The 25234-nt window shown below is 42.0% G+C and overlaps 1 protein-coding gene across 1 annotated transcript in view; it reads left to right on the top strand.

Moving 5' to 3' along the window:
- ZNF385B (zinc finger protein 385B) overlaps window positions 1–25234 on the top strand; it is a 223200-nt gene that overhangs the window by 102146 nt on the left and 95820 nt on the right. Inside the window, exon 2 of the mRNA XM_054971935.1 lies at window positions 12684–12826. Coding sequence (XP_054827910.1) covers window positions 12684–12826 — 143 coding nt within the window. The remainder of the gene's footprint in view (window positions 1–12683; window positions 12827–25234) is intronic.

The raw sequence follows: 25234 nt of genomic DNA, 5'->3' as shown, positions 1-25234 counted from the left end.
TCTGTTGCCTGGAAATCAGTTGTAATTCCAGATCTCCAGCTACCACCTGGAGGCTGGCAACCCTAGCCTCAAGTCTGAGTGGAAACTCAGTCTTAGGCATAATTGGATGTTACCTTAAGAGTGACTCATTTTTAATTAGTATTGCCATCATTTTCACAGGAACTTGCTCTTGTGGCTTTAAGAGCAGCCTGATATTATGAATTAAGTTGGGGACTCTTTTCACATCCCTTTATAAACTTGGAAAGAAAGTCTGCTCTATATCTGTGTTTCTATTAAAAGCACAAGAAAAGAGGCATTTTAAAAAATCCAGTCTATTGGAAGTAAACAGAAGAGGAAGAGGACTAAGATCCTCATCGTAAATGGGCAGAACTGTGCCCCAACCAAACAATCACTGTTTTAAATGAGCATAAACCTACATTGTTAACTTCCCCCCAATTTTGTCACAGGCAGCATTGCTAAATTATGTTTGTTCTGTATATGTCAGTTATTTGAATCAGCAATCATAGAATCCTAAATTTGGTAAGGTTTTTGTAAATATATTTTTAATTTTATTCATCGTTCTCTATTTTATCCTCACAACAACACTGTGAGATATGTTAGGCCCAACTGGCCCAAAGTCTCAGGCCAAATCCTTTCCCAGCACAGATTCCTAAGATCCTTCAACTGGTAAGAGCTTATGGCATAATATATCTGTTAGCAGGGCTGAGTATGTAACAAGTTGGGAGAAATTCAAGAATTACATAGAAAAAAAGCGGGACATTAAAGGGAAGGTGTGGTCTTTGGATACTTTCTGAGGGGAGGACAGTGTTCTGTTACTTTGAATTAATATAGAGGTAGTAATCATTATATTATATTAGAGGTAAAAAATCTAGTCTGTGATAATATACCATTTTATTGGTATATGTAGGCACAATATGTTATAATTTACTAGGTTATAACGTCATGAGTTGAATAAAAATATAAAGGATATTAATAATTTTGAACATTATAGATATGATAGATATATGTAATAGTGCTATCTAAAGATATGCAATGGTATAAAATATATTACTATGACCCATTCTTAGAATGTAGTATATAGCTATTAATATAGGGGACATATTATATTGTAGGTTATTGGATATTATGGATAGATAGTACTAAAGGATATGGAATGTTAGATAATGGTATTTATCATTAGATAGGTATTATTATATTATATATATTTTAGCTTGGTTAAGGTTTTATTTAAGAGGTAATAAAGGGAATGGAAAACTGTCGGAAGTCAACAGAAAAGGGGGAGAAAGGGGGGTATTACAATATGATCGAAAGTTAACTGTGTATGTTTTTATATTTGTATAATGACCCATCCAATAAAAATTTGTAAATATATATATATCTGTTAGCAGGGCTTTTTCCCAGGGGGAACGTGGGGGAACAGAGTTCCGGCACCTCTTGAAAATGGTCACATGGCCAGTGGCCCTGCCCCCGATCTCCAGACAGAGGGGAGTTTAGATTGCTGTCCACGCAGCGGCGCAGAGGGCAATCTAAACTCCCCTCTGTCTGGAGATCAGGGGGCGGGGCCACCGGCCATGTGACCATTTTTGCTGAGGGCGATTTAAACTTTAAAAAACTCCCCCCTTGTTCCAGCTTACCCAAAGTGACATCATTGTGCAGTCCTGAGTTCTATCACTGAGTTCCACCACCTCTTTTCCCAGCTGTACCAAGTCATACCTCTGGTCCGTCTAACTCAAAATTGTCCTCTCTGAGTGGTAGCTTCTCTCTTGGGCAGAGAAGGCTGGATTGAGACCTCACCCCTCTTATGATGATCATTTTGTCAGAGATAGAAGCAGAAAGTTTATGATACCTAGATATATTTAAGGGATGATGCACCAGTCATCAAGACTGGTGTGGTCTCATGGGGATTGCTACATCCTTGGGTAGTGCCAGGAATTTTAAATTTGGGAACTTCCTCAGGTAAAGTGAATGGTGTTAACAGGGCTGTTAATGACGGTAGATACATACAGTGGCACTCTCTGCTACCAGACGAAAGCATTTCACCTTGCTTTCTAGATGAACAAATTGCTTTTAATAGATTGCATAATCAGATTTCCCCAAGAAACAAATGGGTCCGTGCGTTTTCATGATAGGTGTAAATTACAGCTGTAAAACATACATCTTCTAAATATGGTGAGAACTGACTCTTAATGTATTAAATTGCTTAATCATGACAAAGAGCCAGTTGTAATAAACACATATTATTACAATGCTGAATCTAAGGTTGGATTCTTCTACATGTGGTTGTAAATATTGGGGGGAGGGAGTGAGCAGTGTCAGATGTCACAGCTGCAGATGTCAAAATTAATTCCATATAGTGTAAGGAAATAAGTGTGATAACACCCTGAGAATCCTCTTTTTTTTAAAAAAAAAGATATCCATCTTAGATAAATGAACTGTTCTTGCTGGCATTTGATATGCTGACTTTGACAGCTCTGCAGGTTATAAACAGTTGACCAAGAATTTCTTTGCAAGCTCTTTACAATCCCATCTGCTGATATAAAAGAACTAGCAAGCAGGTTCTGTAGAAGAACAGAATTTTCTAAATCAAGTTTTGAGAGTAAGTATTGTGAGGCATGTGTTGAATATATTGGGAGATTTTGATGGCACTCGGATCAAAATAGACTTGTGAAAGACTGACTGAGCTCTCGTCATAACAATGGTTGTGCTCCTGAGCTCTGAAATAATGATGAGTGTGTTTTCCTCTTACATTTGGAAAGTTGTGGAGCCTTTTTTTTCTGAACTGGTGTTCTGATTCAGAGTTATTTTTTGAAAATAAGCTACTTCAGTTATGAGGTGCTTTCAGAATTAATTCCTGGGGGCAAGCGCTTGTTTGTGGCAGCAAAAATAACACAAAGAGTTCTGTGGCACCTTAAAGATAAACTGATCTGTTGTGAAAGCCTATAGCACGATATATCTGTTTGTGTTCAAGATGACGTACGAAGGTACCTTACCTTATTATCCTCTCTGAGTGGTAATCTCTCTCCAGTGCCTCTGGCACAGAGACTGAGAGCTTACCCCTCTTTCGCTGTTAGAGGTAGAAGCGCAAAGTTTATAGGATGAGATGACACTCCTGCCCTTAAAACTGGTGTGACCTTGTGGGGATTGCTACATCAATTTAGATCTATAAACTTAGGAAGAGCTTAGATACTATGTAATAACACAATCAGTACATAAACTAGGAAGAACAGGGAACACACATTACTGAAAAATCTAAACACCATGGTGAGAGAATCTTCATGCTCTAAGACAGCACTCTTGTTGAGTTTGTGGGTGTGTGAGTGTGGTGCCCGATTTATGGCGATCCCTGCCGGGGTTTTCGTGGCAAGAGACTAACAGAGGTGGTTTGCCATTGCCTGCCTCTGCAACCCTTGTCTTTGCTGGAGGTCTCCCATCCAATCACTAACCAAGGCAGATCCTGCTTAGCTTCTGAGATCTGACGAGATCAGGCTCACCTGGGCCATTCAGGTAAGGGCAAACTTGTGGGCACATTTGGTATTTTGAGAATGGGTGCTGCCACAAAATGGCTATCATGGCATAATGGGGCCAGTGTTGGTTGCAAGCCAAGCATCCTATTAAAAAGGATCATTGGGGATTATTGCTTTCAGGGAAAACGATTTATTGTCCTGCCATATAAAACTGATGAATCAATTTATTGTTCAAATTTTCAGGTGAGTTAGAAGATTATATTCAACTTGATTTGGGGACATATCTTTTGTGGAATATCAACAGTGCAGATGCAATGAACTGTTTGAAGGCAAAGAGAGAGAGATTTCTACTTAATAAACACACATCTTCAGAATTAGGGCGGGGATCAAGAGCCTGTATAAATGTGGTGTACATATGCTCGGAAGGCTTCTACACAAATTAGCAAAAGTCTATGCAAAGTCTAAGTTGGATGCTGTGAATATGTATGCTGGATTTTCACAGAAGAGTTTTAAAAAATAGATTCAATCATTTCCTGTTTACTCCTCAGGGCTGGTACTCCAAAACTTTAAAGGGAGAAAATAATTGGGAAAATTGATGTGACAGTCTATGGCGAGGCTCCAGCCTGCAGGGTATACAACAAAACCTAGGACTGGTTTCACCCTTTAAAGGGGTGGGTGGGTAATTGCTACCTTCAGCACCTGCTTGGTGACCTCACATTTCCTCTTTGAAATGTCATTATTTAAGGAAAATAATCCTTAATTTTGTTTTTCAAACGATTAACGGTTAGCATGTTGATGTTAAAATGGGGACATCCACTCTGTGGATCACACTGTTGGGCTTTTCAGCTGAGCAGAGCTTCAGCTGGGAAACTTCCAGAGTTAACATTCAGGCACAAAAAGTAATTTGTCATTTTAAGTTGATAAGAATCCAGTGGTTTATAGGTCATTATCAGTGCATAGAGTGTAAGTAGGTTCCTCTTGGCTTGCCATGGTATTTACATGCTGATGGTACAAACAACTGTTTTGTAATGGTGCCAGAAGTGATAGAGGAAAGCTCCCTACTTCAGCCGGATGTGATGATTGCTTGTTCTGCCTGGAAAAGCAACATAAAGTCAATGGTACCAACCACAGCTATACATTTACATCCCAACTGGGCTTCTTGTTTATCCTTTGGGAAAAGACCCTGAGGATGTGTGAAGAAATGGCAGACCCAGTTGCAAACAGCTACCATCTTAGCCGCTTCTCAGAGTCCTAGTGGTGTAGACTGTGCTTTGAGGTCTTCATTTAAGGTCACTGTTCCAAACTCAAAAGAAAGGATGGGTCTTTCTGACTTCAAGCTAAGGCATCATTGATCTGCCTCTTAGCCGTCTTCTTGGGTACAAGTACATAGGCCCCTATTTCAGTTCCCTCCCCTTCTCCAGGGCTATCTTCCACTGCTCCACTACTGTTGGAACCAATCTTAGAAGTGATGTCTATGAAGATTCTTTTGGCCTCATCACCCGTGGTAGAAACTTCCCTGATACCTGCCACTTCAGTGTCAGAAGGACAAATCAAGGACTCCCCGATTAGACCTTCTACCTATTGGCTCCAGTTGGCAGAACAAAGATCCCTGGCTGAAACCACCCTCTGCCCCACCAATGTCCAGAGGACCTTTATAGGGTGCAACAGGAGGACTGTAAATTCCTCTTCACTCATCTACCACCAAACTCAGTTGCATTTGAGTCTTCAGTAGGAAAAGGCATGGAAATCTCTCATTCAGCTCTGATAAGGAGGGAAGAAAACTGGATGGAATGAGATAGAGAGTATACACATTGGCTGTACTATCCCTTAAGATGTCATATTACCTGGTCTGTATGGTAAGCTCTGATCTGGATAGCCCAGGCAAGCCCGATCTCCTCAGATTTCAGAAGCTAAACAAAGTCAGCCTTGGTTAGTAATTGGATGGGAGACTTCCCTTCCATAATATCAGACCACTGCTTTCTTACTGTCATCAGGTTAGGATACGTTCTTTGCTTCTGCCCATCCCGGATGTTTGTGTCTACCATTCTCAACCTAACTCTCCTCCAAGAGATGGACACCCTCCTTCAGAAGTGAGTGACAGAAAAAGCTCTCAAAGAAATATGGAGGTCTCTGACCAGTCTTCAATCTCAGAAGAATCAGCGAGTACATCAAGACCACGAACTTTTGGATGGTGATCCTAGCATCTGTCCTGCCCCTTAAGAGTAGAACAATGAACTTCACTGAAACTCTTAACCAAATATACAGTATAAAAAAATTATCCTGTTAAATATAACAGGTAGAGCTGTCTTCATAGTCCTGTCGTTTAGAATAATTTTTGGGCCCTTGACATTTTCATCATAGTCATATCACTGCAATGCTGATCTAACATCATGATTTGTGATGTTTGTGCCACATTTTTAGAATGCATTTGCTGGTCTTGAACCAAAAAATAAATGTGACACTTTCTATCCATTATAAAGATAGTCGTAATGTAACTGCACAAATGGATGTTGTGCAAGGAATAGAAATTTATCATTTTGGGCAGAACAGGCATTTGCTGCCTAAGGGGGGTTGTTCTGCTTGAGAAACCCTTGTGTGAAAGAAGGGGGAAGGCTTATTTTTAATAAATTGGATTGCTCACATGTGCCAACTCCAATGAATCCTCAGGAACTCTGATGCTTATACACAGGCTCAATCCTAGAAATCGCTGTCCCTTGAAAGTAGAAGATCCATGTAAGCTGTCTTTTGCATAAGCGAGGTGGCATAGTATAATGGTTAGAGTGTCTTGCTAATACCGTAAAGAACCTGGGTTCAAATACTCACTCTACCATGAACGCTTAACTGGGCGAACTTGGTTTGATTACTCTTTCTCAACCTAACCTTTCTCACAGGACTGTTAAGCTAAAATGGAGGAGAGGCAAGGTCTATGGAAGTCACTCCTGAGCTTCTTGAGAGCCAGATACAAATATTGTAGATATAATTAGATTACCAAGTCTGTTGTTCATTTAAGCGTCAGCCCAGAAGCAGAACTTGGACCTTTACGTGAGATGCTACTGCTTCGTTTGTTCAGCTTTTCAGGATTGTGAAAACTGATACATTCTGGCAAAATCTCTTCTTGTTTTCCCTCTTTCAATTTTTGTCGAAGTAATAAACAATAATTGAAATAGGTAAAGGAAAAAAATAAGGTCTAAGGAAAGCAATAAAGCAACTACCACCACCACCAGCAGCCTATTTGTGTTTTATTTAAATGTTTTTCAAGTGAATTTCCCGCACAAGTAAAACTAAAAGTGCACATGTCATAGACCTCTCTTTCCATAATTCACATCACGTTAAAAATTGCTTGCTTTGTGTGTATGAAGCCTAGTTAAGTAAACAAGGTCAAGAAGATTCGAAAACGTAATGTGTGTTTCGTCTTGGACTTTTCAGGCACCCTTTTCTGTTCTGAGTGCTTTTCAGTGCTCTTAAAAGCCTCTTGTCCAAGTCAAGGGGTCCTCCTGAGGGACATTCAGTGTGCCACAAATGGGGCTGTTTTCTGAAGAGAGAATCTCCTGTCCTCCTCACGAATAAGTGCAAGTGCTTTTGGACAGCCAAAATAGATGTGACAGGATCCACAGATCCAACCCGTGGATACCACTGCCATTTTACAGCAATTTAAAAACGCTGTGAAGGAGCCATCCTGATTGGGCCCCGATGCACTCTTGCCCCTTCCCCCCATGCCTTTTCAAGTGGCGAAACAGCCATTGGGGGTGTGTGGCCATTTCAGCACTTGAAAAGGCAACCGGGAGGGGGCAGAAGATGAATGCCCTCAGCTCCCTCACAGCATTTTAAAATCCCTTTAAAATGGCATCGTCATCCACAGGTCTGACCTGTAGACACTGTCTCATATTGCTTGGCCCTTAGAGAGGCCTCTTGATCCCAGTCTAAATTTACAGGAGAAATCAATAATATTTTTTCTGATTTTAGGAGGGCAGTAGTAGGATTTTTTTAAAAAAATAAAAATTGTATGCTAAATTACCTTGGTTTTCAGAAAATATAGGCTACAGATCCTTCAAATAAATATTTAAGGTTAACCAAGATTTACTAATATTTTAAAAGCAATCTGTGTTTCACACGCTTAAATTGTCCTTATCATTAAAATGCTAATTAAATTGTAAACATCTGTTACATTCATAATTATAATGAACATTGGCAGCTACATCTTTCTTGTGCCAGCATTTTCTTGCTTAGTTCGAATTTGCATACAAATTTGATTGGGCATTGGTGCAAATGAGCCTGACCTTTAGAGGAAATGTTGGCGCGGTTCTATGTTTGACATGATGGTTCTTGATGGAAGTGTCTATATAGCTGCCCCTTTGGTTATCTATAACCTGCTACTATTGTCAGGAATGTTTAAGGGAAAAGGGGAAGAACGCTTTCTTGACACTGGCGTCCAAGTAGACAAAAAGAGAAAAACATAAATACATTTGCAATTACTAGTCTCTTTTATCAGGCTTACCAGGTTGACTGCCGAGGCAACCTCCTGTCCCAGCCAGTTCTCATCCATTCTTGCAGTGGGAGAAAATGGAATGATGTTGTGGACACATCGATGTCACTTCCAGTTGCTGTATCCACAATACTCTAGGGATTCCCTGTATTTTTATATTCTTTATCATTGAGATTAGAGGAACTCCTAGAACATAATATTTAGGGGGGGCAGTTCCTCCCACTCAATTCTCCTCCTTACATTCCATATCCTCAAAGTTCCCAGGAGTCTCCAGTGTGGGGCTGACAACTCTATCAGTTATACATAACTGCACTAAATATTCTGTTTCTCTCCCTCCTCCCCAAGTAAAGTGACAAGTGAGCTAGTTTGGCGTAGTGGTTAAGAGCAGCAGGACTCTAATCTGGATAACCGAGTTTGATTCCCCACTCCTCCGCTTGAAGCCAGCTGGGTGACCTTCAGCCAGTCACAGCTCTTTCAGAGCTCTCTCAGCCCCACCCACCTCACAGGGTGATTGTTGTGAGGATAAGAATGACACACTTTGTAAACTGCTATGAGTGGGTGTTGTCCTGAAGGGTGGTATATAAATTGGATGTTATTTTTATGTTGTTATTACTTGTCATTGTAGCAACTGTGTGAGACTAATAGTAAACTAATCTCTAATAGTAAACTAATCTCTGCTGACTCATGGTATTGCAAACTGTTGCAATGGTGCCATAAAGCAAGTGCTGAAAGACAGTAAGATGCAACATCCTGCCCACTCTGTGACGTAATAATCAGCCATCCATCTTGCAGCTGAATTGAGTGATGATGGTTCTGGTTCTTCATGTGGTGTGTCAAAGGTGCTATCATTAAAAATAGAAAAGATGAGCTTGAGTTTAGAACTCCTAAGACGAATTATCATCTGGTATTAGAGAACTGGTATTTGGGATGCTCTTCAAGTGAAAATTCGCCAGCAGGAGAGAATTCACACAGCTGGCCATTGTGACATTCCAAACCTATATGTGAGCAGTCTGAACTGTATAGAGGCAGTTGACTCCTCCAGTTGTAAACTGACCTATGGTTTGACTCCATAGTTTTGGGTATACACAGGCTCCTGTTGAAAGAATGAAGCTGGAGTGGTACATGCCAAAGCAGAGTCCAGCTCTGCTTTTTTTGTGACACATGAAACTCATCTGACCTAGATCTCGTTATAAGTTGAGCAAAGAAGAATTTTGCCAGGTTTTTTGGCCATTCTCCTACAGAGCATCTGTTGTGGTTTGTACCATTTGCTCACCTTGCTTGTCAAATTAGGGACTGTGATGCACCATGATAATAGCATAAAGATTGAGGTTGGCAAGGTCTTGAATTTCTTCTGAGTAAATGTCCTATCATTTACTGAAACAATAACATGCTCTATCTTTCCCACATCAGTTTGCTTACACGTATATAAGGAGAACATAGTGGAAGCAAATAGACTTCTACAGCAGACAGCACAGCCACTTTTCTTGCCGTAGATTCCTTTCCCCCCTCAGCAATTATTGCAATCCCCTCCAAGATTGCATCTCTGTTTGAGTTAATTAAAGCTAGAACTCCTTTTCTCTCTCTGCCTACTCTGCAAACTTCTTTCAGTTCTTTCTCGCTCTCTGCCTCCAAATTCAAATGGATATTACTATCCAAAGGCTAAAGCCACCAAGGAACATTTAATCTTTTGTTAAGTCGCTGATCCCCATTATGTAACACTTCAGGCAAAAACATTGTGATAGACCCATTCATATCCATCATGGTAGCCAAAGTGATGACAATAAGGTTCCATAACCAGGTGATTGATTGATGAGCATCAATAAGTACGCACTAAAACACTTCAGCTTGACAGTGAGTGTAACGTTTGCTAATTGGAGAGAAGATACGTAGTTAATACAGCATGTGAATATCGTGCTAGATTCTAGGGTGTTAATAACTCGGAGTGAGCTATTAAAAGTTTAGACTTTTTGTTACAGTTTTTTCTTCTAGTGGATATATTTTTCACAGCAGATTTACAGAGGGTGCTATTTGCATATTAGAGTGCCTTCAGCAGTTTTTTTGTATTTATGAATACACTTGAATAAGCTCCTGACTTACAGATAATTAAGCACAACTGTCAATGTGTTGCTCAGGCTTATGCAAACTACAAACACTGACTTACTTAAAGGGTTTTAAAGAAAGTTTTGCATTCTATAAACAATGGTGGAGAAAAGGCTGATTGAACGGTAGCACAGTATCAGGATACATGTCAGGATACATTCCCCATCAAGGCGGAGCATGGTTAGTCAGGCAGAGACATTAATACCCGTTGGTGATTATTCATTTTGTCAGCTGCATCTCATGCTACAGGTTTCAGAAAAGCTGTGGGTGCCTCACGCTAGTTATCTGACTGCCTAATAAAGATCTGTCTCTGGAACCAGCACCAATAAAAATTCACAAATAGGAAAACTGTGGCCCCCAACTTGCTAAGGCAAAGTTTGATGTTAGGTAGTTGCGTGCGTTGAGCAGACAGTCTGCATTCAGACATTATGACAAAAGGAGGTTTGTCTATGACAGGCACAAAAGCAGCTTATTCTCTTGCTGTCATATATACTCTCTTCTCCCTCAGACTGTTGTTAAAAACATTCAGGCTTGGGCAGGCTTTATTTGAGCTCCAATTTCCCGTATCATCCAAATGTAGGCACCACGTGGGAATTGGGGTTTGTGTCCTCCAAGCAAAACAGAATTCTAATCTGAAATTAAACCAAGGTTTAGGGTTCCAGTTTGTAGGGAGGAAATGGACTCCAATTCACGCAGGTGCCTGCATTCAAACATCACACATCAGAGCTTCATCAAAGCAGTCCTAACCTAACAGTCTTCAGTTGGGGAGAAAGGAGGGGTGCCTCCCATGAGAAACAAACTCCATTCATGTCTGTCACAGAAAAACTTGTTTGTGGCTATATCTGAATGCAGTGAACTAAACAGTGATAGGAGGGCCCAGTAAGTAGAAGGAAAGCTAACTCTAGATAAGCTGTCGCCCTGCATTTATACACCTGAGTAAGACTTTAGCCTTGATTCCCCTAGTAGGGGGGAGGTGAGAGAAAGGACTTAACAGAGTAGACTAGTTCTCTTTTTGTGCCAGTTGCGCTCAGACGTAATCTACTTTTCAAGGCCCACTTGCAAAATACCTTTCCTCTCCCTAACATGGAGCTCAAGAATCTCACATCAAATTAACACTGAACATGTTTATATAGTACTTTTCTTTCTTTGTATTTACAAATCGATAGCATTTTTTAGCAACCAGCTGTATTTCATGCTCCTTTTACACAATAGCCAGTTTAGTGTAGTGGTTAAGAGCGTGGGACTCTAATCTGGAGAACTGGGTTTGATTCCCCACTCCTCCACTTGAAGCCAGCTGGGTGACATTGGGTCAGTCACAGTTTCTAGCTCTCTCAGCCCCACCCACCTCACAGGGTGTTTTAATAATGGCATCCTTTGTAAACTGCTCCGAGTGGGTGTTAAGTCATCCTAAAGGGTGGTATATAAATCGAATGTTGTTGTTGTTATATTGCAGAGGCAAAGCCCTACATTTACATCGAGGCAGCTAAAGTACGCAACGTTTTATTTTTAATCTGTTTCATAATAATCGCTAGTATAGAATTTGTCTTTCTCGCCACTATTGCACAGTTGACATTTTCATTGAGCTTTCACTATGATCCCAAGATCTCTTTCCTTGTCTAGTCCCCAGTTCTAATTCCATCAATTTGGATGTGAAATCAGGATTTTTTTCTAGATGTGCCTCCAGAAATAGGCACAAGCCCTACTCCTTTTTGAGAACCGGTGCGGTGCAGCAGTTAGTGTGTCAGACTAGGATCTAGGAGACCAAGGCTGAAATCCCCACTCTGCCATGGAAGTCCACTGGGTGACCTTGGGCCACACTCTCAGCCTATCTTACAGGGTTGTTGTGAGGATAAAATAGAGAGGAGAAAATAACAACATTTGATTTATATACCGCCCTTCAGGACAACTTAATGCTCACTCAGAGCAGTTTACAAAGTATGTTATTATTATCATCCCCACAACAACAATCATCCCGTGAGTTGGGGTGTGGCCAAGAGAGTTCTGGAAGAGCTGTGGCTGACCCAGCTGGCTTCAAGTGGAGAATCAAACCGAGTTCTCCAGATTAGAGTCCTGCCACTCTTAACCACTACACCAAACTGATGTAAGCCTCTTTGTGTCCCCCATAGGGGAGAAAAGTGGGGTATAATTGACATAAATAAATAAATGTACCCATCATTCAGGTAGAACAAACTAAAACACTGCATAGAGAAATTCATTCTCAACGGCTGAGGGAAAAAATATCCTGTCTTTGTTTCAGCTTGGCATAAGGGCCTTCAGTGGATGGTCACATAGCCAAAACTGCACTGCCAGAGCATCTGGACTCAAGTGGTGCCCATTCATGCCATTTTGGCTAATCAGAGTATTTCATTGTCTAGCAGGCTTTGTTTATACCTGCCAATTTGATTTAGGCACCATATGTCATCTCTTCAGGATCAGAACATCTGCTTCATGATCTCTGTGGAAAAGTAGTCATTTTTGAATTGCATTAATTCCTACCGCAGATCTGTGATGCTGAATTTTGTAACAGATATGACAGAGTTTTGGGCTGTTTTCGTAATATCTGCACTATGTATACTAGCTTATTTTAATTATGTGGTGCATTTAGTTCCCTGTTTAAACTTTCTCCTCCTTTGCAGGCAGTACATGCCATACGACTACTTTTCCTACCCTTGTTCGGACACCTACACTCATGATGCAACCTTCCCTGGATATCAAACCATTTATGTCCTTTCCAGTGGACAGCAGTTCTACAGTTGGACTCTTCCCCAATTTCAACACTGTAAGTAAGCAATGTGGTGCAGTTGTTTTCTGTTGCCCTTTGTTCTTTTTGCTGGGAACATTAACCACATCTCACAGACGTTCATTGCTAGTTGCACATGGACAGATATCCAAATGCTTTGACCTGTTATTGGCTCTGAATATCTACCCTCAGACATCGGAATGTTTGAAGCTACCATACACCAAGTCTACCTAGCTCAGCATTGTGTTCCATGACTGATAGCAAGTCTCCAGCATCCCAAGCAGCACCTGCTACCCAATATCCTTTAATAGGCAATTGCAGGGAGTAACGCTGGGACCTTCTTTGTGCAAAGCAGATAGTCTGCTGTTGAACTGTGGTCGCTTCTGTGAACCTATTATGTAGGATGGTTTTACACAGCTTCCAATAAATACAGAATATCTGTTCTTGACTGTTAGCTGTGCTAAAAAAAAAAAATCACTGAAGTGAGTTTTTTAATTTGTGAGGCACAGCAAGTGTGACTCTTGGTCACTCTAATGGTTTGCTTGTTTGTTTTGTTTGTGTCCTGGTTTTAGAGCTTGGCTCTCCATTACAGCTGCAAGACCAGGATGCCTACATTTCCCATCAAAACTTGAGGGAAGCTGACAAGTATCCAACCTGTGTCAGGCGTCACTTGTAGCTTGGCTCTTAGAAATACCCAGTCTGATTGAGAGCGGGACCACAAGTGACGCCTGACACAGGTTGGACACTTGCCAGCTTCCCTCAAGTTTGATGGGAAATGTAGGCAGCTTGGCGGAATGTTGGACAAGTGACAGTTGAAAAGTCCATTGGACAGCAGTCAGAGAGTCAAGCTGCAAGACCAGGATGCCTACATTTCCCATCAAAACTTGAGGGAAGCTGACTAGTGTCCAACCTGTGTCAGGCGTCACTTGTGGTCCCGCTCTCAGGTGCACACACACAGTTTGCCTGACTTAGACAAAACATAACCCTGTCCAGAGCTAGCTCCACTGGCCTTGCATGTACCCACCAGTGTGGTGAGCAGAGAGGAAGCCTCTGCGACAGCCTGCGGCCCCATGACATCTGGCAGGCCCACAGAGAGGGAAGGAGCAAGGGATGAGCAGCCAGTAGGAACCAGCTGTTGGAGTCCTCCCAGGAAGGAGCTGACACCACTGGGGGAAGCAGAGAGGGTCCACAGGGGCCTCCTATGAGGTCTGCCATCCTCCAGGTGGTGGCTGGTGATAACCTGGAATTACAACCGATGTCCAGGCAACATAGATCAGTTCCCCTGGAGAAAATGGCTGCTATGGAAGATGGACTGTATAGCATTATACCCTGCTGTGGCCCCTCCCCTCCCCAAATTCTGCCATCTCCAGGCTCCACCCCAAAAATATCCAGGAATTTCCCAACCAGGACCTGGCAACCCTACCTCCCACAGATGCAGCTTCTCTGGGAGTAGGTTTGCCAGCCTCCAGGTAGTGGCTGGAGATCTCCCGGAATTACAACTGGTCTCCAGGCCACTGAGATCAGTTCACCTGGAGAAAATGGCTACTTTGGGGGGGGGGGTAGACTCTATGGAATTATGCCATGCCGAGGTCCTTTCCCTCCCCAAACCCCACTTTCTCCAGGTTTCACCCTCCAGATCTCCAGGAATTTCCCAACTTGGACCTGGCAACCCTATCTGGGAGGTAGGGTTTTTTAATATCTGTGAGGTACCTAAACTTTGCTTACATTTGTGTTCTCCCTCTCCCCCTATATTTCATTCATATTTAAAATTAAGATGCAAAACTGATGAAAACTACTGTCCCTGAGTTGACATATGGCAGCAGTCATTTGGAAGGATTAGAAATCTAGTTTTTTAATAATGATTTTTGTAAATAGCGTTACTAAAAAGGGGGGGGGGGGTGACAAATAGATCTTGCCTGACTGTTTAAATTTTGAGTTCACAAAAGATATGTTTCACTCACAGACTCTTCAGTTTTACAATTCATTTTCTTTATGTTCTTAAAATAGATTCCAAGTGGAGTTCAACTCTTATGCCAGCATGGTTGAAAGGATTTTCCTATTTACTTAATATTGCATATGGCTTAAAACCAATATCTTGTGTGTTTGCAAAACCCACATTGCATTGTTCGGACAATTCAGCAGGGACTCGTTGTGTAAATAACAAGCATTCAGCAATAGAAAGATGAGCGATTTAAGTCACTTCTTTTGAATAGTACCTTCCAGTGAGTAAATACAGTTTGCTCATACATGATAGTTACCAGAGATGATGAGCATTATAGCTGTCTTTACAATTTCAGGAGTGAACCACCACGACCTCTCTGTATTATCAGCCATGCCAGACTGTGGGTGTTTGAACTAAAGCCAAATACTGCCTTTTAAAGGTTATATTTTGTGTTTGGGGCGGGGGGGGGGGGGCGGGCGACCAGCAGAGTTTTCCTTATTGCTTGTAAATAAATTCTACTGACAGACCTTGTGTCACGCTACAAAGTACAGTAGAGAGATGATAGAATAGCTTTCCAGGCTTGAAAACAAGAAGTAATACTTTTAAATATTAATGTATTCATTTCAAAGCAGCCAAAGATGTGAATCTGATAACAAGTACGTGCCACGTATTTATTTAAATAGGGATTCTAGGTGGCACAGTGTTTCTTTGCCTTTCAGCCCTGCTTGGATTTTGTTGTACATGGTGTTGCACTCTGTGAGTGTACCCGTGGCAGTGCTACTGACACACAGAAAGGGAGTGTGCAGATTACTTGAGACCAGAGAGGTTACGATGACCGCAGGCAAAACGATGGGCAAACACAAACAGATCTCCCCTGCGAAGGAGCTTAGGAGCTCATGGCAACTGGGTTATTTGGTCTCAAGAACTTCCATCTTCTTTAGGCAGAACATGACCTGCAAGCTGACCCTTCAAAACTGGACTTGATGTTTCAGCGTGATGCATCCATCTACTTGCACTGTTGTTACTATTCTTATGAAGGATTCCACAGGAAAACCTAACAACAATTCCAGCTACTTTGCCCAGAATTAACCCTCTACTGACTCTAGATTCTGAAACAAGCAGCTCTGGGGAAGAGAGAAAATGCTACTCAGGCAGCTCGATGACCCCCTTTCTGCTACAAGTGACGCCTGACACAGGTTGGACACTTGTCAGCTTCCCTCAAGTGTTGATGGGAAATGTAGGCATCCTGGTCTTGCAGCTGTAATGGAGAGCCAAGCTGTAAAACCAGGATGCCTACGTTTCCCATCAAAACTTGAGGGAAGCTGACAAGTGTCCAACCTGTGTAAGGCGTCACTTGTAGCTAGGCTTGGTTCACTCAATGTTCACCCACCTCCGGAATTAAAGCACTTCATTGAATTTCATTCTTGCAAAGGTTTTTGCCAGGGATATTTTCTTTTGGGTTTTCCCCATGTCACAATGCTGTGGCATTCCTCTGTGACATAATGTGTAAACATAGCCTGTTTATAAGGTGTTATTTTATTAGTAGGAAGAGATGTGTAAGTCAGAATTGGATGGCAGTGGTATGGACTGGCAAGATATTTATGAAAGAGGTATCTGAATTCATGTTATTGTTGAAGAGAAGAACTCACAAAGATATATTTAGCAGGCATTACTATACCTAATACAGATGGTAATACGTTGAATGATAAAAATTCTTGAAAATAAACCTTGGCCAGTGTCCAGCCTCCAGCATACATCATGCAAAAATCTACCATCCACTTTCCTTTGATCCAGGCAATGTATTTATAGTGCTATTGACTGAAGGACTTTTGTCTTTAATCTTCTTCCTTTATGATCTACATCTGTCTTCTTTGTCTAAGTTTCAAGGACGGTATTGCTCATTGATTATTCTCCAGAATTAACTTTTAACACATGTTTTTTCTAACATGTTAGTTACTGGATTTTGCTCATGAAAATGTGGAAAAAAATTTTCAGAATAAAATGCTAATTCCCACAATATGTTATAAAAAAGGTACTGCTGTCCAGAGCCATACTTTTATGGGCATTTTGTTGTTGTTGTTGTTGTTGTTGTTGTTGTTGTTGTTGTTGTTGTTGTTGTTGTTGTTGTTGTTGTTGTTGTTATTTTCTTCACTGGTTTTTTTCCTCTAGCTATTTTATTTTGAGGTTGTAGGAAAATAGCAGTAAAAGGCTGTGTTCAGACATCAACCTGTAACTGCAATTAAAGCAAAATGCTCGTGAACGTGGCTTGGTGTTAGGCTCGTGCACATTTCACTTCCCATTTCTAACTCCAGTTATCCTTGATATATATGTGCAGGTGTGCAGAATAATCAGTGTTAGTTTCCCTGCAAAGCAGAATGCTAAATTAGGGTTTACTCCAGGTTTAGAATCATGATTAGTGGAGGAAAGATAACTGTGATTAACCCATGGACCTGCATTTGTACATCAAGGGTAACCAGAATTAATGCTTCACCATGACTCTCACAGTGAAATCCTTAGCAGAGTTACTCCAGTCTATGGGCTTAGACTCGAGTAACTCTGTTTAGGATTTCACTGGCAGTATGAGAAGAGATGAGGGAGGTGGGAGGTATACTCAGGAGTCTTGCAATGAGTTGGTTACACACACATTGTGCCTCAACCGTGGTTACAGGTGACTTTCTGAATGCAGCCTAAATGTTGGTGCAAGAAAAACGGGCATGTATGAGACAGACTGTGGCAAACCCCAAATGTTCTTGCAAGCAAACTGGGGGGACAGAGTTGAGTCCCTGGATCAGCATAAGGTGCTGTCATTCTGTGCCGTCTCCAGCTGGAGATGGTTAATAACCAGCCTTCAGAAATACAGAGAGAAGTTCAAGCTGTTTTCACAAGTGAGGTTTAAATTGGCGTGTGCATTTTCCACCTATGTAAATGCGCTGGAAAAGTCTACAGTAATTAAAACGTGTGTCTAGAATATGGTTCTCTTCTACCTTCTGTATCACATTGATAAATCCAGTGGAGAAGCTTGATCCTGGTTGAGCAATAGAAGATGAAAAGGGTAATGGACAGAAAGCAGCTTAAGACAGAGCCAGCTGGACTGAAGCGGCCGCCTAAGAGCTAAGCTACAAGCGACGCCTGACACAGGTTGGACACTTGTCAGCTTCCCTCAAGTTTTGATGGGAAATGTAGGCATCCTGGTCTTGCAGCTGTAATGGAGAGCCATGAATCAACAGTGAGAAACCCACCCAGATATCTTACAAAACGTATTCACTACTTGGATATTATTTAAAGACAACGTGCAAGTTTACCCAAATATGAAATATAATATGCAAACCGTGGATTCCATAAATACAGTCACTTTCTAATACATAATAAATACAGTCACTTTCTTATACACAACAATTAATCATATAGACAACAAAATATCATTGTATATTACAGCACATCCAAGAATCCCCTTTGCCTGTTTCTTTAAGGCAAACAAAAAGCTCTGCGGGGTATTTCGTGATGTCCTACGTCCAAGATTAAATGTATGAGCCATCTGCCTTCAACATATAAATTGTCCCATAGCTGAAATGTCTTTCCTAATCTTCATGGACGTAGGTAACGACTATCCCCGACTTTGTATCTTCTTCAAAATCTTTTATCCAGACAAGGTATGTAATTTTGATGTATATGTTGAAGGCAGACGCCTCATACATTTAATCTTGGACGTAGGACATCACGAAATACCCCGCAGAGCTTTTTGTTTGCCTTAAAGAAACAGGCAAAGGGGATTCTTGGATGTGCTGTAATATACAATGATATTTTGTTGTCTATATGATTAATTGTTGTGTATAAGAAAGTGACTGTATTTATTATGTATTGGAAAGTGACTGTATTTATGGAATCCACGGTTTGCATATTATATTTCATATTTGGGTAAACTTGCACATTGTCTTTAAATAATATCCAAGTAGTGAATAAGTTTTGCAAGATATCTGGGTGGGTTTCTCACTGTTGATTCACGGCGATTACTGGATATCAAACCTGTTTGCTGTAATGGAGAGCCAAGCTGTAAAACCAGAATGCCTACATTTCCCATCAAAACTTGAGGTAAGCTGACAAGTGTCCAACCTGTGTAAGGCGTCCCTTGTAGCTTGGCTCTAAGTTGGCCCTTAAGAGGCAGCAAATTGTTAATTGTTTAATTGATTGTACTATCAGTAGGCTGTTGTTTGAGGGTACCCAAAATGTCTTACAGCAGCCCCCGTGTTGGGGAGAGAAACCTCATTCTCAGGCTTCTGAAATATGAATTTCCTTTCTGTATTTTGAATCTGTAGTATATACACATTTTCTAACCTTTAAGTATACTTTTTTTAAAAAGATATAAAAGGAACATGGATTTTCCAAAAGTCAGATTCCATGCTGCCCAGCACCAAAAATAGTCACAACTCTGGTATACGAGAAACCATATGTGGCCATGTTGCATCCAACATTAGGGATTCAGAATGCACCCTTCTGACTTTCAGTATCGACGCAGAGATATAATGCTCTGAATTGCATTTGCTCAAAAATGGGGGAAACCTTGTGGACTCTATTATCCCAGAGCTTTGGGAGAATGAGCATTACATTTACCTGGCCCCTTACCATTTATGTTCTTTTATTGCTGACTGAATTACTCGGTGCTCTCAGACTAAGTACATTCCACACAGCGGGGAAAGCTAGATAGTTTTTTTTGGGGGGGGGTCATATTTTCTTTCTTATTCTAGTTTATGTTTTAAACACTGCAGTTTGGAGAACAGAAGGCAGTGGTCCCTTGCTGCTTCTAGACAGTGGATGCTCAAAGATTTTTGTGGTTTGCCTCTTGGTCTGGTTTGCTCATAAGAAACAGAGCTGTTGAGGGCTTGTCCTTCCCGTATAAAATGGGTCCATGTGTAAGAAGGGACTAAAGTGGAAGAAAGCTCTTAGTGCATGCGTGTGAAGGCCATCAAGTCACAACTGACTTACGGCAACTCCAGCAAAGGGCTTTCAGGGCAACTGAAAAGCAGAAGTGGTTTGCCAGAGACTTCCTCCACAGCATCATTCTTAGTGGTCCCCAACCAAGTATAAAACCTGCTTAACTTCCAAGATCTGACGGAATCAGGCTCTATACAATGCTCTAAGAAACCAATAACAATACTAGAAACCTTCTATATGGGTAAGGTTGCCAACTAGGATTGCCAGGTGTCTGTGTTTTCTCCTGGACAGTCCAGTTTTTTTGCCAGACTGTCCAGGGGAAACAAAGTTGAAATACTGGACACCTGTGTGTTGTGTGCCCCCTGCTCGCCTGACGACCTCCTAGCCTGCCACTCGCCTGGGGAGTGGCCAGCCAGGCCACTTGCCTTTCTGGCCTGCTGCACAGCACGCACACCCCTACTCGTCCAACCGCCTGGCCTGCCACAAGCCCAGGGAGAGGCCGGCCTACTTGCCTTCCTGGCCTGCTGCACTGTATGCACGTACCCTGTCACCCGACATGACACATGCCCGAGGAGCGACCAGCCCACTTACCTTCCCAGGCTGCTGAGTGGCACATGCCTGGGGTGGGGAGAGGTCGCCAAGCCAGCCTGCCTGCCCAGCCTCTTGAGCTCCAGCGATGATGTGACAGAAGTGACATCATCGTACTGGGCTGGGACCATGCACACACAGGAAGGAAAGAAAAAAGGGTAAGTGCCAGGGCCCCGTCTGGTTTTCAGGGAGGGACAGTCATCTGGCAACCCTATTGCCAACTCCAGCCTAGGAGCCTGGTAGCGTTTGGAGAAGGGAGGTTGCTGATCAGGGATGTAATCCAATAGAGTGCACCTTCCAAAGCCTCCATTTCCTCCCGGAGAACTGATCTCTCTAGTCTGTAGATCAGTTGTAATTCTGGAAGATCTCCAGACCCCACCTGAAGGTTGGCAATCCTATCTATCTGTCTGTCTATCTATAGATGGCATTTCTACATCTGGATTCATGAACACAGCACTGCCTGTCTTTATTCTGATGAGATTATCTTTCATTATCATAGTATGAAGGGATAAATTCTAAGTGCCAGCATAGTATATGGGAGAAAGTATTTATTATAATGATAGATAGCCCTTGTCAAATATTATGTGGGAAATGATCAAAGCCACAGTGATGCATGGCATCAGGGACCTGTATATAGACTTTAGTTGTACCCCAAAATCCTGGTCTTTAATGGAATGCCATTTAACGGAAAGCAATATATGTCACTAATGTTACAGGAAATTGTCTCTGTTCGTACAAGCTCCTTGATTTTAGTCGTATTAAACTCCCCTGTTTTACCGTAGTATTGGAAAGATCCCAGTGGATTAGAACCTGTTCCTCTGTTCTGCAGCCTTTGAACTTGTAGAAATCTAAACAGAGATGCATTCATTAAGGGAAGAGAGATTCCTGTCATTTATCACAGAAGTTCAATGCTCAAATCCATCAGGTTTGTATAGAAAAATAAGTAAGTCATGATATTTTCCATGCACTCATAAAAATAAGCATCTGAAGTCACTAATCTGTAATCTATGCAAGTCCAAACAAGCATATACATGATTAATAGGGTCCAGACTAGTAGCCAAGAAGAATTGTTAGAATCGAGCTTAATTTTTCTTTTCTTTTTCTATTGTGAATTTACATTAATCAATGGATAGTATAGCAGCATTATGTTTTGTTAAATGTAGAATGATGAATTGCAGCTATGTTGTTCCCAGATCTCATAGACAGAATGTAAGATTGTCTTTATAGCTAGTGAAAAGCTCTCAGAATGGACTGTATTTTCATGACCCCCGTATTGCTTCTCTGGAAACCTGATGTTGGGGGAGTTTAGATGCTACAGCTCCTGTCTGAAACTACTTCAGCAGTGGGTGCTGTCAGAGTTACTTTTCATTGCCATGCTCTGGGAGTTCTTTTAAAACCCAGATCTCCTCTAAATATCTGTTTCAGTTGCATATAAGTGCCATCCTAAGCAGAAAGATTGCCTTCTAAGTCCACTGAAATCAATTGGATTAGAAAGGTGTAACCGTACTTCAGATGGCACTGCTAGTGTAGTATGGAGTATGGATCCCCAGAAATGCCTTGAACACTTCTAACGCCTGATACTTGGTGGGGAGCTACGATCTTCTTCTTTTCCTGCAGGAAAATTATTGCTTGGATGTTCTTTGCAGTTCTAGATGGGTCCATATTAAGTCTACTGGAACCAAAACAACTGATTTTTAAAGACTAACGAATTTATCATCATAACAACAAATAATAGCATGTGATTTATATACCACCCTTCAGGAGAACTTAATGCCCACTCAGACCTGTTTACAAAGTGTGTTATTATTATCCCCACAACAATCACCCTGTGAGGCGGGCAGGGCTGAGAGAACTCTGAGAGAGCTATGACTTACCCAAGGTCACCCAGCTGGCTTCAAGCGGAGGAGTGGGGAATCAAACCTGGTTCTCCAGATTAGAGTCCTGCTGCTCTTAACCACTACACCAAACTGGCTCTCATGACATAAGCTTTCATGAACCAGGATCTCTTTCATTGGGTCATGCATATACATAGGTCTATTAATGGCTACTAGGGAACCCCTCTGAATACCAGTGCCAGGAGGCCTTGGCCTCTGTGCCTCCAGAATAACTGGTTGGCTACTGTGTGAGACAAGATGCTGGACTAGATAGACCATGTTAGTCTAATTCAGCAGGGCTCTTATGTTCTTATGTGTATCTGACAAAGTGGACCCTGAGTCATGGAAGTATATGCCATGATAAATTCATTAAGTTGTCACCAAACACATTGTTGTTTCTGAATTTCTTTGTCTTTTATGTTACACAGGCACAATATTTTATGCTATTCCATAGAAGTGCTGTTTGCAGTTGGAGCAGAATATAATGGCAATCGTGTATACGGTTTGTCAAGTAATTTGCAAACGGTTCTGAAGGAAGGCTGGTGTGATACATATTTGCATTAGAAAGTTTCATCGGTCTCACATTCTGTGACATATCATCATAGTAGACATAACTAATAAATGAGGTGTAACTTTTCTGTGAACTAATTTGCTTGTTAGGCAGGGCTTGCAAAAAGCACTTCCTTGTGCATGGGCCAGTATCATGTTTAAAGGGTACTTAACCTGTACATCATCCCTGTACAGGTACAACATTTGATCACCTGCATAGTTTCTTTCTGCTCTGTAGGTTTCTTCATGTGAATATTGCATGCGTGAGGGAGCCTGTTTCTACGTTAAGAACCCCTTTGGTGTGATACTGGGCTACATGGACTCTGCACAGCCTTCCCAGTCCCAAGAACTTGAAGAAATGTATTTCCGAACAGGAACAGCCTATGAAAAACCCTTGACTGCTTTGTCCTTGCCTAATTTTAAAAGATCTCGCTTCTGTTATATGTTGTATTGACTTGTCATGCAACTGGTACAGTGGGGAATATACTTTTAAATGCTGTGATGGAGTGGAGTTGTCAGGTCTGTATCTCATTCCTGCTTGAACTTGGCAATCATCAGTTTTACCACAGCCAATCTTGAACTGCATGTGACCGTATTATCACGTGATGCATAAGCATGGAGGGGGAAATCTGAAGGTCAGGGGTATGGTGGATTCACGCTAGCATCCAGTGTCAGTTGGCTGGGATCCAAATTGGTTTTTGTAGCTGCTTTATTCATGTACCAGGATGGGGGGATATGAACTCCTCCCTTGCAGTCATTAATCCGCCCATATCCCCCTATGCCTCCCCCAAAGTCAAGGACCTCATAAGGCATGAGGAGTTGTCACCGTTGGGAAACTTTGCTCTTTCCTCATAAATGAATGGAAGTGCTTTTCACTTGTATGTAACAGAGTTTAGACTCTCTCAGGTACTGGGAAAAAAATAAGATTACAGATTTCTCTATCTTGAGAGTACATTGTGATTTTCTACCATTTGTCCGTTTAGGTAATAGAAGTTTTTGATTAGATGCTGTTTCAGCCTTCAAGGCCAAGATTAAATTTCTGATTCAAACCTCAAGCCAAGCAGGTAGTTGCATGGAGTTTGTGAAGACAGTAGTAATTTCTTTTAAAAGAGAAGCACTGAAACTTTTGTTCCAGAAACACTGGCCCCTGTTATAAAAGCATGGAGGCAATGGAAAGGAAGAGAAGACGTATACTCTACTTACTCAGTTATCCCTAATATTATAACCAGATGTGAGGCTTAACATTAAAACTAGGCTTCCAAGATTTAAACCCAGACGAGTCCTGATTAAGATCAAGTTCTACACATGGGAGGATGCACTGCTGAGACATGGAAATGAACTCTTTGAGTCTCTGGAGAGCAATCTAAAAGAACATTCAAAGAGTAGGCACCAGATCTGGTGGTCCAAGAGTGGTAGATAGGCTTCTCACCTGGCGGAGGTCATTTTAAAAGGGCTGCGGATTTTGGAGAATGAGCTCTTAGTAATTCAGTGAATTAGTCTAACTGTAAAGTCAAACCATAGTTTGGCACTATATGACTGAACCCATGATCTTACATATTCTTTGCTCTTGTCAATGCAGATGTAACAACTAATTATGGTTTGGGCTAAACAAGAAGTAATTGAACAGGAACACCCTGGTGTCACAGCTGGGAGGAAAAATATGTGAATTTAAGATGTGGTCAAATAATGCCAACAAGCTCTAGTTGGGCAGTACAAGTGAACCAACACAATTTGTGCTGGATTAGGGATTTTTTATTTGTTTTGGTTACTTATGACCCTTTTAATCCCCTGTAAGAACACCTTATTTGATGTTCTTTTTAGCAGCCATGAAACAGCTTCTGGCTGTCCACTGTCCTACCCTGCAACTCCCTGAAGGCTCCTTGTAGGCCTCAGATGTGGAAGAGTGAGACAGGTTCGCTTCACCTTAGCCCTCACTAGCTCCCTGGGGAGGGGTTGCCTCTGGTGTGCATTCTCTCTTTCTTTCCCTTTCTCTCACTCCTTCAGCTCTCTCTTCTCTTCCCCAGCCTGCTTCTTGAGCCCTCCTTTTATCTTTCCCCTCATCTCCAGCTTCACACCCCGCCCCCCAGTCCCATACTCAGAGTCCAGGCTCATCCCACTGGTAGATGCTGGACTGCAGCCAGTGAAAAGCTTGCTTGGGAGTTGGCTCATCTTTTGGTCCATCTACCACCATTGGTGCAGAGGCTACGCCCTGTCTCACTTCTGTGGGTCGGGGCAGTGTCTCCTCAATAGGAGGGGGGTGCTGCCTGTTGGCCTGAGTGAAAGACAAGAACCCTTTGCCTCCAAGGCAGAGCACTGTGGAATCACTGCCCTTGCTCCCCTGCAGTCTGGGAGCACTGGGGCCTGGCTGCAGGGAAAATGTGGGTGGGGGCCATGTGAAACCCACCTAGCCAGGCTGGGACATAGTGGTGTGCCTGGGCCACGCTGGGCTGAGTGCCTGGGTCATGCTGGAGTTACCTGGCTGAGCCATGAGGAAGCTGCATTCCCTCACTGTGAGGCTGCCATGAGCTTGGGCAGTGTTAGAGCCATCCACCTGGATGTCCCTGG

Source organism: Eublepharis macularius, chromosome 2 (assembly GCF_028583425.1).
Source record: "Eublepharis macularius isolate TG4126 chromosome 2, MPM_Emac_v1.0, whole genome shotgun sequence".
In the NCBI taxonomy this organism is placed as follows: Eukaryota; Metazoa; Chordata; class Lepidosauria; order Squamata; family Eublepharidae; genus Eublepharis; species Eublepharis macularius.
This window is presented reverse-complemented; position numbering and strand designations above follow the sequence as displayed.